Raw genomic sequence first — 16136 nt, forward strand, 5'->3', positions numbered from 1 at the left:
TTCAGAATCAACCGGAGAATGCAGGTCAAAGTGCAAAACAGCGTGCACCTCGTCCAGAGAATGGAAATGCTGGATTCGTGTGGGCAAATTTTCATGTAATGGTGCTCAATTTTTTCAATTTCATGGTATACATAATTACCCAGCTATTGCTGGAAGCACAAGATTGCAAGGTATGTAAAAGCATGACATAATCTGGTCCTTACTTGGACAAACCTAGTCCTTACTTCGACAAACCAACAACTGCCATTGTTTGAGTTCTATTGCAGGAAACGCATACTCATACTGTTTACACATGAAGCTGAATGCTTATAGGTACAAAGAAGGTAGCAGTCAGAGACAAGAACAGGGTTTACATACATATACCTAATTTAGGGTAAGTACTAATAGTATTTATCCTATATATCTACGGACCGCTTGCATTTATCCAAGTTACGTTATTGTAAATCATTGTGTATCTTTACTTGCTAATTGCATTATTTTCATCAACCTAGTACACTTTCTGTACCTACAATACTTTTCATTTAATCTTAACACTACAGTAAAGTTAAAAAGACCCCCTTCCCTACGTTTTTTAGATCTAATTTAAGGTCACAAACTACAATTAATGTAAAAATAAATATTATATGGTAACTTTTTTGTCTTTAAATGGTTAAAAATGTGAAAAATAAGTTGATTCTAGTAATTTTAGCGGCCCGCTATAAATCCCAAAATGCATTGCGTGCGGATTGATATTTTTGTTTTTCTTCTGTAATTCACCCACTTTTTGATTGATCGTGAGGCCAAAACAAATGGAAGACTCATAAATTTTCACCGAAAGTACCAGGTTTTCCCCATTTTGTATCAACGGAGTCTGGCAAATATAGAAAGACAATTAATGCAGCAACTATACAACGTCAGGCTAGGTATATAACTAGCATACGATATTCGTACGTTACCGATGTTTACCGGCTAGGCCTACAAAACTCAGCCTAGCTAGGCTAGACCTAAAGACTGCCCACGAGAGGTCATTCGCCGCGAGCTACATAGGTAGTGCATTGTTTCTCACTTTTTATCATAATTTACCATAAAACGTACATTTAAGACAAGGAATGACCTTGTTTAATGTTTTTAAAGTAATATATATGTATTATTTTTACAAAACGTCACAAATTGAAGGGAAGGGGTCTTTAATCCTTCTGAGTGCGTGGAGATGGATTGTGATGCATTTAAGAATGCAATGATCAGAGACGAAGATGGTGGAATTCTAGTAGGATCACGGCCTGGTTATGTTATTCCTGATTCTGCATACGAGTGGGACAGAGATCCGAGACGTGGACTTAGAATTATAGGATTATAGAATTTCAAACATGATGGTTACAGACATCAATGGTAGTAAAATCTTTTATCTAATCTGCTCTTTTCATTAAGGTATCATTGGTACAGAAGACTGCATATGGCATGAATCAGTTTTATATGTTTAGAAATGAGTTGAATTTTATTTCATTGCCTATTCTTTTAATATCTAAACAATAATTAACATTTCTTCCTTATAGGCAATTCAACCCTAGAACATGATGAGTTAGTTAACCTTCAAGCAGAAATTGTTAATGCAGCACAAACCGGTACTTTGTACGAGAGTCTTGAAGTTGAGGTTATTAGCAATGACCGATCCTTCTCCCCCAGCCGAAGACCCAACAAGGGGTGTGAGAGCAACAAAAACAACAGGAGGTCCAAGTACAGGCAATAAAACGTAAGTCACATTTAAGAAGTAATGAGTTGAAGTAGAGTTTTCTGTAGAGTTACTGTTGTAAAGAACTGGCTTGTATCGTCTTGTCCAAAGTCTTAAATTGTATTCTCATGTGTGGCTTGTAACGAACATAACCATAATGCCTATATCATTACAAAACAACATAACTAATTGGTTCACAGGTATTCTGAGAAGCAAGCTGAAGAAGAGGCATCTAGTGACCCAGGAGTAGAAATCATCTATCAATTCTCAAGCACAATGAGTATACGTTTACAACGGCTGATGCTATTTGAGATTCAACCTTGCATCTCTATATTGGATACCAGTGTAGATTTAACACAATTCTTTCTAAACTCCAATATAGGCTATCAAGCTGTGGTAATACACCATAGGTTTGATACAAATATTCTACGAAAAAAAAGGAATTATTCAATGATTTTTACAGGGTGAAATTGTGCAAAATCTGGGACATTCTTCACATCCATGGAAAATGCCCAGGAGTATCTGATGCAGAGCTCGTCAGCAACAACACTGTAGATATAATCCATGGCTGGGCCAACTTCACTGATCTTGCCATTAATCTGTCAGGAAGTGGTTACTTCTTTAAATTCAGCATTGTTTATTCCAACTCATCCACGCTAGAAGGTATCAACTCAACAGAGTTTTCTGTCATTGAGGGTGTTTTCCACATATCAATCGCAGATCAACACTAAAAGTTGTTGAGAAATTTGATGTTCAGTTTAATCTAATTGAAGATTTTACAATGGATATTGCAGAACATCTGGATTCCAAGGTTGGTGATTTTTTAATTAATTATAAGTCATTTTCAAATTGTCAATGCAGTTTTTCTCTCTAATTAACCATCCATCTTCTATTTAATACTGCATTATAATTCTAAAATCACCATCAATTGTAGACTAGTGTATCCAATCTAAGAGCAACTTCTTTTTGAAGACTACAGTCCATTTCAAATTTTCAATGCAGGTCTCCCTCTATTTAACCCACTACCTTCTATTAATACTTCCCCCTACCCCAATTTTAAAAGCATCTTCAATTGTAGACTACCGTATCCACTCTAAGAGCAACAAACGTTACTGTTACCATGAATAGGTATAATAAGTTCAATTTATCCACGGAGGCCCAGATCAACACAGGGTTGCTCTTCCCAGCTTCTCGAACTTCACTAAATTCTTATTGGATGCTACACACACAGATCCTCTCAATTTAAGATGCAGGCGAGCATGTTCATACATGCATATACATACTGTACATTAATTAAACAAATATCCAGTCAAATGTGTGTACAACAGGGTCATTGTTTAGAAATTGAGCAACGCATTGCTTTTTCAACCTTTGACATCCATTGACAGTTTTCATTTGAGCACCCACAGAGAAGGTACCTTAAGTTAAAATGTCAGACTATGCGAATGAATCTAAGGAAGAAGAGTGCTAGCAGTGGATCTAATCAACTATTGTAAGTATTAAGCCTAAGAAATAAATATTTAGAATAATTATTCTTTGTGTTGAAGTATACAGTGCCAGTAACTACTGTTTATGTGTACACTAAACTGTTTGCCAGTCCAAACTTCTAGCATTCTCTTTATTTGCCTTCTTTCCTTCTTTGGAAACTTAAGATTATATAATCGTTGGGAAAACTAACATTATCAGCTCTATCACTCATTATTTCTGGTCATTAATGGTGATGATTTTTATATTTTTAATTAATAAACAATTTATTGAATCATGGCAATGATTGTTATTAGATTGAGAGAAAATAATTATAAATAGACCACCATGGTTCCTTAGGCAGGAATACTCTCATTGCCTTATTCTTCGGATGAGATGTAAAGCCGTTGGTCCTGTGTACTTAACAGTGCACATTAAAGAACGTGGTACACTGTTTGAAAAAAGTAGGGGATTGTCTCCCGGTGTGCTGATCTGGTAGGCGCTGCACTGCTGGCTGTCGAGGGTCCGTGGAGGGCCTAATCCGAATTTCCTCAGTTTCCAGTAAAGCTTGAGGACCAGAATAATACATTATAATAACACAGGTTGTGTTAAAATACTTCTATAAAGGAACATTCTTACATTGGAAAGTGTTAGTTCTGTAATTGTAACTTATTTTTCCCTGAGGTTTTTGTCTGGCACTTATTCATTCGATAGTGACACTTATTTATTTGTTTCAGATTATTATGAGCCACATTATTCAGTTGCTTTCTTGGATATTGGAGAAGTTACTGTAGAAAGTCCATCGTTTGTACGTGAATATACATTTCATAATGGCTTCAGTCCTGCTATCTGGATGCAATTCAGGATAATGTAATTCACCACACAGTTGGAGCAGGTAAGCAATACCAAAATACTTCTCTTTTCCTTATATAGTAACTTACATTTTAGATTTTAGACAACAACATTGGGGTGATGCCATTTGTCATTGGGCCATCTTCTCTTAGTCATGAAGCTGTTGATAAGTATGTGTGAGAATGTAGTCATCGTTTATAATTGGTACAAGCCTGTTCTTTGATTGCGATGAGTTACAGGTAGGTTCAGTAAGAATATAAACATTTGTAGCATGTTACAAACTGAATACTGTAATTAAGCAATTATGATGAATTAGATTAGATAATGTATAAATGTAAAAATCATGATGAATGGAACAATGTTAATGACGATGAAATAAAAGTGGGAAACCCAAAAAAGACACAAAAAAAAGATATAAACATTTTCAATAAATATGAACATTTTTATTATTCATTTTAAAAGATTTTATTTCTGTTTTTCAAATGTTATTATTTTGTCAGTTTGGGGAACTATATTTTGCATTCTGTCAAATAAAATCAATGTATAGATATTATATATGCATACTTGACTTTCATAAGGAAATTTGTCAAAGGACTTTCTTACTCTTCTACCTTCTTTTTCTTAACGTGTACTGATAATGCCATTCCATTGTGTAATCAGTCACGTAATTTATAAATTCTGATTAAAATATTACATTTTCCCATTAACATTTTCATGTAAATATTTCAGAATCAACCGGAGAATGCAGGTCAAAGTGCAAAACAGTGTGCACCTTGTGGTCCAGACAATGGAAATGCTGGATACGTGAGGGCAAATTTCATGTCTGGTGATAATGGTGCTCCATTTTTTCCATTTCATGGTATACATAATTACCCAGCTATTGCTGGAAACACAAGATTGCAAGGTATGTAAAAGCATGACATAATCTGGTCCTTACTTGGACAAACCTAGTCCTTACTTGGACAAACCAGTTGAGTTCTATTGCAGGAAACGCATACTCATACTGTTTACACATGAAGCTGAATGCTTATTTGGATAACATAAAATTGCCATTGTATCCAAGTTATCACCACTGTAATGTTGAGGTTGTCCCTTAGTACTGTTTTATCATAAAATATGTCTTTAATATCGGAATACATTTTTGGTGAAACAATTACCAAATTAATATATTTCAACATACTTATTTATTTACAAATAAAGGTATTTTGCTCTTTCTTATCAATAGATGTCACATTCGCTCATTTTGATACTGCGTGTAAGAAAGATCATTACGCTACTATGACCAATCCATCAAATGATGATGGTATCCACCCAATGTCCGCTGTAGGTACTGTACAAAGAAGGTAACAGTCAGAGACAAGAACAGGGTTTACATACATATACCTAATTTAGGGTAAGTACTAATAGTATTTATCCTATATATCTACGGACCACTTGCATTTATCCAAGTTACGTAAATGTAAATCATTGTGTATCCTTACTTGCCAGTTGCATTATTTTCATCAACCTAGTACACTTACCTACAATACTTTTTGTAATGTACCGATTTACAATACAAATAAGTGAGAGAGAGACAAGTTCTGTTATAGTTGAAAGCTAGCACTGAAGTGTTTATTCTTTATTCTACATCTACTATATATAATAACAATATCGGTAATGGGTAATTAATCTGTCAAGGTGGAATGTTTAGTGGTCTCAGCAGAGGGGTCTACTTTAGCCATTAGTGACCATTAAGTAGCCAGGGTTATATAGAAGTGGGTTAACATAATATATATGGTAACAGGTGAAGGAAGTATAAATAATTGGTAGCAAGTAATATTAATCAAGTTCAATACATTACATTCTCTCCCTTCTATTATAAACAATTCTAAGCTATTTATTTATAATTGAATCAAAGCAGCACTGTACTAAGTTATGGTTTAATAACACTTTAAATGTATATGGTATAATGCACTGTATAAAGTAAAACATAAGATCAACATTTTAAATTGTCCAGTAATAATGTCCATAAAAGTTTCTATATTTCAGTTATTAAAAATGTCCATATCTTTCCGGCGGTTTTCTATCGCGAGTAAGGTATACTCTTCGCTGAGCAGTAATAGACTGTGCTTCGACAGTCGATTGTGATGTTTCCACTGTTCAGATTTGGATTAATGAGCATTGGAGGTAATTGTGGAGGATCATCTTTGTTTGTAAGCTGTTTATCCTGAGTTTGAACAGGCCTATAACGCTTCCTGATATGGTCGGCATGACGACGACAAACTCGTCCATCTTCTAGTTTTGTCTTGAATGAGATGCGACCGGATTTTAATATTATTGTTCCGGGTAACCATTTCAGATTTTGTCCTCTAAAGTTCTTTATATACACCTACTCTCCTTCTGCAAAAGTGCGTTCTTTGCATGACGATCATGGGCTAATTTCTGTTTTTCAAGTTGAGTGATAACACGATCTGCTTGATAAGGGTGTAAAAGATCAAAATGCGTTTTCAATTTTCGGCCATTCAGTAATTCTGCTGGTGTTTTGCCAGTTGTGCTATGAGGTGTATTTCTATATTTAAATAGGAATCTTGAATTGTTTTTTTTTTTAACTTTATTTGGTAATCAAGGTTAAAAAACAATAAAATATAATACATAGAAAATAGAAAAACAATTGCACGGAAAAAACAGGCCTTGATTACAAGGAATGCCAAGAAAAGTTAAAAACTTATTTCCACTTGGGTCCTAAAAACAAGAAACTGATAACAAGAACATACAAATTACAACATAAGAATCTTGCGACTTTTGTTTCGATATATCCATCTTTCGTACGTTTCATTGTTTCTTTAAATGTGCGTACAGCACGTTCCGCAAGACCATTCGATGATGGGTGATATGGGGCTGTTAAAGAATGTCTTATTCCATTTCGCTTTACGAATGTATGAAATTCATCACTGGTGAAACATGTTCCATTGTCGGATACTATTTTATCTGGCAATCCATGCGATGCAAATATAAGCCTGAGCTTATCCACTGTGGTATTTGTCGTTGAGGAATTTACCGGAATTACCTCAAGCCATTTTGAGTATGCATCGTATTAAAAACATTTTTCCAATAAATGGTCCAGCACAGTCGATATTTAATCGTGACCATGGTCTATTTGGCCAATTCCATGGGTGCAATGGTGCTTTAGGTGGTAAAGTTTGATTGGATTGGCATGTATCGCACTGCTTTGATATGTCTTTGTCCATATTAGGCCACCATAACGAATCCCGAGCAAAACTTTTCATTCTGACAATTCCAGTATGACCGTCATGTAGTGCTTGTAGCAACTGTTTTCTACCAGGCTGTGGAACAACAATTCTATTTTCCCACAAAATACATCCATCTTGTGTAGAGAGTTCTCTTTGTCAGATCCATCCAATATGGTTGCAAGTTTTCAATTTTTGGATTAGTATTGGGCCAACCCTTTTCAATGTAGTAAAGAACTCGAGAAAGTGTTGGATCTTTAACCGTCCAACCTTTAATATCTGCTGTGGAAACTGGAGATTGGTTCATTGGCTCCATCAATAGAACAGTTTCGGCAGGTTGTGGAATTGATTCTGGTTTTCCTGGCAATGGTAATCTGCTTAAGGCATCCGCATTGGCATGGGACTTTGTCAGTTTGAATCTTAATGTATATTTGTATGTACCTAATTTCAGTGCCCAACGTTGGATTCTAGCTGATGCTTGGCTGGGCACAAGTCTGTCCTCATTAATAAGACCCAGCAATGGCTTATGGTCTGTTACCAATGTGAAATGTCTACCATAAATGTAAGACTGAAATCGCGTTACCCCGAAAACGCATGCCAAACCTTCTTTCTCAATTTGCGAATACTTTTTTTCCGCTTCTGCAAGTGTTCTAGATGCAAATGCGATTGGTCTTCCTGTACCGTCACTTTGTCGATGTGCTAACACAGCCCCAATTCCATATTGAGATGCATCACACGATAATATTATTTCCTTTTTTGGATCATAATGTGCAAGTACTCTGCAGGAAAGTAGCAATTCCTTTGATTTATCAAAAGTAGATTGTTCTAAATTTGTCCAGTTCAAAGCTTTATCCTTACGAAGTAAGGCATATAACAGAGCAATTAAGTGTGTTGGATAAGTTTGGTAAAAACTTCATAATAAGATAATAATCCCAAATAAGCTCTCAGTTCTGTCAAGTTTTGAGACGCTGGAGCATCTTTAATTGCTCTCACTTTGGCGTTTGTGGGATGCAATCCCTCTTTGTCGATCAGGTGTCCCAAATAACCAACAGATTTAACCATAAAAACACACTTACTCTTTTTTAGACGAAGTCCAGCATCTGCCAGTCGCTTTAGGACGGTTTCAAGAGTTTCGAAATGCTCAAAGTCATTCTTTCCTGTAATTAATATATCGTCCAGGTATACTGTAACACCTTTAACTCCTTGTAATAGTCCTTCCATGACATGCTGGAAAATCGCTGGTGCTGAAGAGACTCCAAACGGCAACCGTGTATATTGTAAAGTCCCTTTTGAGTGTTGATTACAACATATTTTCGAGAATCTTTATCCAAGAGTAATTGTTGGTACGCTTGTGACATATGTCCAATTTAGTAAATTTTTCTTCGGGGCAAAGGATACTGATCAACTTTGGCTGCTTTATTTACAGTAATTTTGTAGTCACCACAGATCCTAATGGTAGATTTATCTGCCTTAAGTACCGGAACTATTGGTGCAGCCCAGTCTGAAAACTGTATAGGTTCAATAATGCCTTCTCGTTGTAAGCGATCAAGTTAGTCATCTACTTTCTGTCGCAAAGCATACTGAACATTTCTGGCTTTGCAAAATTTTGGCATTGTCTCTTTATCAACATACATTTTTGCTTCAGTACCCTTAAGGGTACCTAGTTCATCTTTAAATATTTCTTGGTATTTACCAAGCAGTGAACTTAAATCTAATTGGTTTATTACCTTGATTTGTTGCCAGTCCAACTTTATAAACTGAAGCCAGTCTCGACCAATTAGGGTAGGTCCATCTGTTCGCACAATCGTTAACGGTAATATTGTAGTAGTACTCTGGTATGTAACTTCAGCATTAATTTTACCCAAAACATCCATTATTTGTCCAGTGTACGTACGTAGCTTAACTGACGAAGGTTGCTTAAAATAACATTTGTCTGGCAAATGGTTATTCTTTCCACAGCGAAAACATGGTTTCGACTTCTTATTTGTATTTGACATAACTAGTTTTTATGGCTTCATAAGATTATGTTAACACAATATATGTGCATAAATTGCAATATTATAGCATAATTATCGAATTTTTTTGCCATTTTTCGAAATAATTCCTTTTTTCCCCCGCATTGAAATTTTCGAAAAATGGCAAAATTTCGACCCTTTTATTTGTTTACATAACTAGTTACTATGGCTCTATAAGATGATGTTAACACAATATATATACATAAATGACAATATAATAGCATAATTATTGGATATTAAAAAGTGAACATTTGCAAATTTTCGAAAAATTCTTTCGGTCCCCAGCAGTGAAATTTTCGAAAAATGGCCAAATACTTACCCTTTTATTTTTTGACTTAACTAGTTTTTATGTCTCCATAAGATGATGTTAACACAATATATGTGCATAAATTGCAATATTATAGCATACTTATTGAATTTTAAAAAGAAGAAAATTTGGCAATTTTTCTAAAAAATTCCTTTGGTCCCCCGCAGTGAATTTTTCGAAAAATGTCAAAATTTAGACCTTTTTATTTTTTTACACAACTAGTTACTATGGCTTTATAAGATGATGTTACCATAATATATGTGCATAAATGGCAATATTATAGCATAATTCTTGAAGTTTAAAAAGTGGAAATTTTGGACATTTTTTGAACAATTCCGTAAATTTTGACTTCTTTTTGTAAGCAATTTTGTTTACATTTTCAACTGCAGCTGCAGAGGTTGGCTGCGCCAGATCTCTTACATTTCTTGTTGCAGTTTCGATGCTAGTTGCAATTTCAACAGCTTTTTCCAGTGTCAGTGCTTTTTCTGCCAAAAGACCAAATTCCGTGATTACGGACGCCAAAAACTAGATGATCTCGTAACATTGTATTGAGCGAGGCTCCAAAGTTACAGAATTCTGCCATCGATCGAAGCGATGCCATAAATTCAGGCACTGTTTCATTATCACGTCGAAAGCGTGAGTTGAATTTGTATCGCTGTACAATTTCACTAGGCACATGGACTGTGATGCCCATTCATAGCTGTTACCAGCTCATCGAATGTTTTATCCTTGGGTTTTTCTGGTGTAACCAAATTTCGTAAAAGCTTATAAGATGATGGGCCAATAACTGTTAACAGTGTTGCTTGTTTCTTCTCCTCTGTAGTAATTTCTTTTGCCTTGAAATACAAGTTACTTACTTACTTATTTGTTTTCATAGCTATCCCCAATATTGGGGACATTTCGCCGTCATTGACATTATGTTGACATAGCACAACTTTTCTTAATTTTATGAGAGACGTTAATTTTGATGAGAAGGTCATGGAACACTAATTAATTTTAAAAACAACTAAAAACCTGGGACCTGTAACCCTGACGGGTACTCTCCCTCCGGGTCAAAGGGATCCCGAAACTCATCGGTGGGCAGGGGCGCTCATCTCCCTGTTCAGGACTATTCCTGATGATTACCCAACCTATTTACATTTAAAATTAAAATCAAACATCAAGACATAACTTAATCAACTTAATGACTACTGGACATAGTAGTTATTGTCTTCTATAAAAGATGCTGGAAGCACTTCCTTATATAGTCTTCTTCTTCTGTCTGTTGTTCTTCTTCTTCCTCAGACTCTAGTCTAAAGTCTAAACGCTCAACAAACTGTGACCAATCTTCCCTTCCTTCAATAAATTCTTCAATTTTGCCAATAAGGGCCATTCTCGTCGCCACTGTAGTGTAATGTACCGATTTACAATACAAATAAGTGAGAGAGAGACAAGTTCTGTTATAGTTGAAAGCTAGCACTGAAGTGTTTATTCTTTATTCTACATTTACTATATATTATAATAACAATATCGGTAATGGGTAATTAATCTGTCAAGGTGGAATGTTTAGTGGTCTAAGCAGAGGGTCTACTTTAGCCATTAGTGACCATTAAGTAGCCAGGGTTATATAGAAGTGGGTTAACATAATATATATGGTAACAGGTGAAGGAAGTTTAAATAATTGGTAGCAAGTAATATTAATCAAGTTCAATACATTACACTTTTCATTTAATCTTAACAGTAAAGTTAATCTTTCTGATTGCGTGGAGATGGATTGTGATGCATTTAAGAAAGCAATGATCAGAGATGAAGATGGTGGAATTCTAGGAGGATCACGGCCTGGTTATGTTATTCCTGATTCTCCATACGAGTGGGATAGAGATCCGAGACGTGGACTTAAAATTCCTTATGATGAAAAATGTCCACATAAAGGTTGGTTGTCTGCTTTAATGTTGAATTTTAGCTTTTGTAAACTGTGATTCTTCCCTAAATCTTTCCTCCTATTAAAGTTGCACTCTTGAAACAAGACCAGTCCATTCACCGAAAATTTTTACGGATATGTACAGGAAGATTATTCCATAAGGTTGATGCTCTATAGTTAAACATTCTCTTTCCATAAATATTGTTCCATGCTGGAACATTTAGAGTTTTTGTTGATTGACTTCTTGTATTTTTTGTGTGAAAAGTGTCCATAAATTTGAATAGATTTGTTAAATAAGATGGTGCTAAACCCTGTAGGCATTTAAATAGCATAATTAATAAATCATTTTCCCATCTGTCATGGACACTCTTCCATTTTAGTGAGGACATCAATTCTGTTATAGGGGTGTACATATCAGCATAAAGAATGATTCTAGCTACTCTATTTTGAAGTACTTGAAGACGATTAACAAGTTCTAAGTTACAATTTGACCAAACATTACTACAGTAATCAAAACAAGGTAATACTATGCATTAGCAAGTAGTCTTAAAGCAAAATTTGGAATATAATATCTTAATCTACGAATAATACCGATACGTTGTGATACTCTAGAAGCTACTTGTTCAACATGCTGTTTCCATGACATAAGTGAATCAAATGTAAGTCCAAGATATTTAAAATTGTCAACTCTTTCGACATCATTGCCATTAATAGAAAGAGAAATATGGGTTCCAGAAGATCCAAACGATCAGTTCATGCCAACTCCTGACTCCAGCATTTATGGCGAGAACTATTTTGATCGCGATTGGCAGACTCTTTGGATACTTATACGTGGTAGTGACCCAATTGACATCATCACTACACCGGTTATAATGGTTGACTTTGGTGTGGCTCCTGTTGATGTTTTCTATGAAGAAGATCTTGTTAACAATCTTGCCAGTTTGGTATATATAATAAGTAAATAGCTTTCTTTAACCATATTAAAGTATCACATAATCTATCCAGATTTCTTCTTTTTTCAGTTTCATATGTTTAGAAATGAGTTGAATTTTATTTAATTACCTATTCTTTTAATATGTAAACAATAATTAATATTTTTTCCTTACAGGCAATTCAACCCTTGAACATGATGAGTTAGTTAACCTTCAAGCAGAAATTGTTAATGCAGCACAAACCGGTACTTTGTACGAGAGTCTTGAAGTTGAGGTTATTAGCAATGACCGATCCTTCTCCCCCAGCTGAAGACCCAACAAGGGGTGTTAGAGCAACAAATACAACAGGAGGTCCAAGTACAGGCAATGAAACGTAAGTCACATTTTAAGAAGTAATGAGTTGAAGTAGAGTTTTCTGTAGAGTTACTGTAGTATAGAACTGGCTTGTATCGTCTTGTCCAAAGTCTTAAATTGTATTCTCATGTGTGGCGTGCAACAAACATAACCATAATGCCTATATCATTACAAACCAACATAACTAATTGGTTCACAGGTATTCTGAGAAGCAAGCTGAAGAAGAGGCATCTAGTGACCAAGGAGTAGAAATCATCTATCAATTCCAAAGCACAATGAGTATACGTTTAAGGCTGATGCTATGGAGAACCATCCATTTGAGGTTCAGCCTTGCATCTCTATATTGGATACCAGTGAGTGTAGGTTTTAACACAATTCTTTCTAAACTCCAATATACTGTAGGCTATCAAGCTTTGGTAATACACCATAGGTTTGATACAAATATTCTACGAAAAAAAGGAATTATTCAATGATTTTTTGATTTTTTCAGGCTGAAATTGTGCAAAATCTGGGACATTCTTCACATCCATGGAAATGCCCAGGAGTATCTGATGCAGAGCTCGTCAACAACAACACTGTAGATATAATCCATGGCTGGGCCAATCTGTCGGGAAGTGGTTACTTCTTTGAATTCAGCATTGTTTATTCCAACTCATCCACGCTAGAAGGTATCAACTCAACAGAGTTTTCTGTCATTGAGGGTGTTTTCCACATATCAATCGCAGATCAACAGTAAAAGTTTTGGAGAAATTTAATGTTCAGTTTAATCTAATTGAAGATTTTACAACGGATATTGCAGAACATCTGGATTCCAAGGTTGGTGATTTTTTAATTAATTATAAGTCATTTTCAAATTGTCAATGCAGTTCTCTCTCTAATTAACCATCCATCTTCTATTTAATACTGCATTATAATTCAAAAATCACCATCAATTGTAGACTAGTGATGTATCCAATCTAAGAGCAACTTCTTTTTGAAGACTACAGTCCATTTCAAATATTCAATGCAGGTCTCCCTCTATTTAACCCACTACCTTCTATTAATACTTCCCCTACCCCAATTTTAAAAGCATCTTCAATTGTAGACTATTGTATCCACTCTAAGAGCAACTTATGTTGAAGACTAGCCAAAAGTACCTACAAGTCGACACTCCCATAAAAATCCAATTACAGACTACTTTCAAATTTGATTTCATCGGCTGTATAAATCGCCTCAAATTAAAGACAAGCCAATAGCCAAGGACATATCAACCTTGAAGAATTATAATGCAATTGCTGTAGTTGCGGGTGAAAACGATTTAAACACGGCACATCTTTTTAAAAAAAAAATAGGCATTGTTGCTGGTACAATGCAAACTTCACTCTCACAAAGCATAAACACCTTAAAAACCAGAATCTCGCCAAAACCTAGATTATCTCAAAATATTTCCTGCCCTTTATATAGTCCGTACAGCTTATTACCCACACAGTACATATCTTTTACTTACCTGTTCTGCCAGTAGGTAATTGAAAAATCAGCAAATTTTGTCAAATTAACAAGTGGCAACACTTGTACAGGTAAGAAGAATAAGAAAAACTTATTTTATTGTGTTTTTCTATAGGAGATAACCCAGAAGCCTAGAAGTAGAAATGAATACTTTTACAGGTAAGCTTTAATATAGTTTATAAACAAAGTATGTAAAATGAGAATACTTCTTTTGCTAATAGAAGAGACAATTCCAGAGTGCCATAAAATCAAGACCATATATTTGTTGTTTTAAACATGGAAAAAAATTTTATGGTAGATCTTAAGTTCTTCAATGCAATCAGTGCAATCAAAGTACTTAATGTACAGATAGATATTAGGAATATATTAAATTGTTAACTTTTCTTTTATTATTGATCAGCAGATGAAACTTTTAAAGAAGAAGAAAACATCACAGGTAAGCTTATAAAACATTACTAATAAAAATCTATACCAGCTGGTGCTGAGGTGAGGTGAAATTAAGATTGACTCTTTCTATGAAGTTCTTTTTTAGTGTTAAAATTAATTAATCCATGTCCCATTTTCCATTCCAATCTGTCCCTGTGTCATAAGAAATGTTTAAGAGTTGTGCAACTGTAGATGCCGGAAATGGCACTTATCAGACACAAATTAGATTTTCGTAAACATTACATTCTTAACATTTTATTGTTGTTTATCAGCAGATGATGCTGATAGTTATGGACAACTAGAAATTGCCACAACATCAGGTAAGTCTACTACAATATTAGCAGCAAAACATTTGAAAACACAAATGTACAATGTATCAAGAACGAAAATGTATAAAATATTAATGTTATAAATTGTTTTTGTTTACTACTATAGGAGATGACCTATACAACCATGACGATCTCACAGGTAAGTTTATATTTAAAAAGGTTCGTTATTCACATGCCAAAGAGCATTCAATTGGTTAAAGAGCAGTGCATATATATGATTAGACTGGGTTCCAGCCCGTAAATAGTAAAGATAAATAATTTGGCACATATGGTATGATAACCTACGTCATTCTTATCGGATATTTGCGGGCATGCAAATCGATTTCTTCACATATTTCCCCAGTGCGTAAATCTGAGTATTATATTATACGTATAAAACGCCATATGTGCCAAAATTTACGGGCTGGAACACAGTCTAATATAGGATGGATGTCTGAGGTTGTCATATGTACCTGTAGGCCTATACTTCTGTATTTAAGCATTTTAATTGGAATATTGTTGAACATTAAAGGGAAAGAGATCAATATAGTGTTATTTTTGAACAAGTACAGTACTACAGTAGTTGTTATACTTGTTTTTAATAGTGTTACCATATCAATTTGTCAGGCTGTTGCACCTAAGGGCGCGTTTATACAACACGCTATTACACGCATATTCAACACGCCTACGAGAAGTGTGTTCTATAACATCGAAGAGATTCCGTGTAATGAGATTTTAATTGCAAAAAAGGCTACTTGGCTGAATCCTAACATTTTGTGGATTCCCGGTTGCTGTTATTATTATAAATAATAGTGTAATTTGATATTTGGGCTACAGTAGTCTATAGATTATAGCATGGATTAATTAGTTTAAACTAATTGATACATGGTTATATACTACAAGTTGATCAATTTGGAAATGTTTGCAATATTAAAAGTGTAATTTGATATTTGGGCTACAATAGTCTATAGCATGTATTAATTAGTTTAAACTAATTGATTCCGTAAATCTTCTAATTGTAACCCTGGGTTATTATTTTTTGATTGTTTTTTAGGGTGGGTTACTATTAGAAGTGGGGGGGGGGGGGAAGGGGGATTCCTATTGGAGTAGTGGGTTATTATTACTAATCTTAAATTAGGCACCTGTAAATAGTAAGGC

General features: G+C 34.8%; 1 protein-coding gene across 1 annotated transcript; it reads left to right on the forward strand.

Moving 5' to 3' along the window:
* The first annotated feature begins 12101 nt into the window (after positions 1-12101).
* On the forward strand, positions 12102-13495 carry LOC144852396 (uncharacterized). Its single transcript, XM_078710180.1, has 3 exons — positions 12102-12106; positions 12959-13118; positions 13250-13495. Exons 1-3 carry the CDS (start codon positions 12102-12104, stop codon positions 13493-13495), a joined length of 411 nt encoding a protein of 136 aa, XP_078566306.1.
* Positions 13496-16136: the final 2641 nt, after the last annotated feature.

Source organism: Antedon bifida, chromosome 9, assembly GCF_963402885.1.
Source record: "Antedon bifida chromosome 9, ecAntBifi1.1, whole genome shotgun sequence".
NCBI classification, from domain to species: Eukaryota; Metazoa; Echinodermata; class Crinoidea; order Comatulida; family Antedonidae; genus Antedon; species Antedon bifida.

What these genes read in the sequence shown, in the direction of transcription:
- LOC144852396 (XM_078710180.1), top strand. An exon ending in TATATTGGATACCAGTGAGT is followed by an intron (nt 13,119 to 13,249) that starts GTAGGTTTTAAC and finishes TGATTTTTTCAG; the next exon opens with GCTGAAATTGTGCAAAATCT.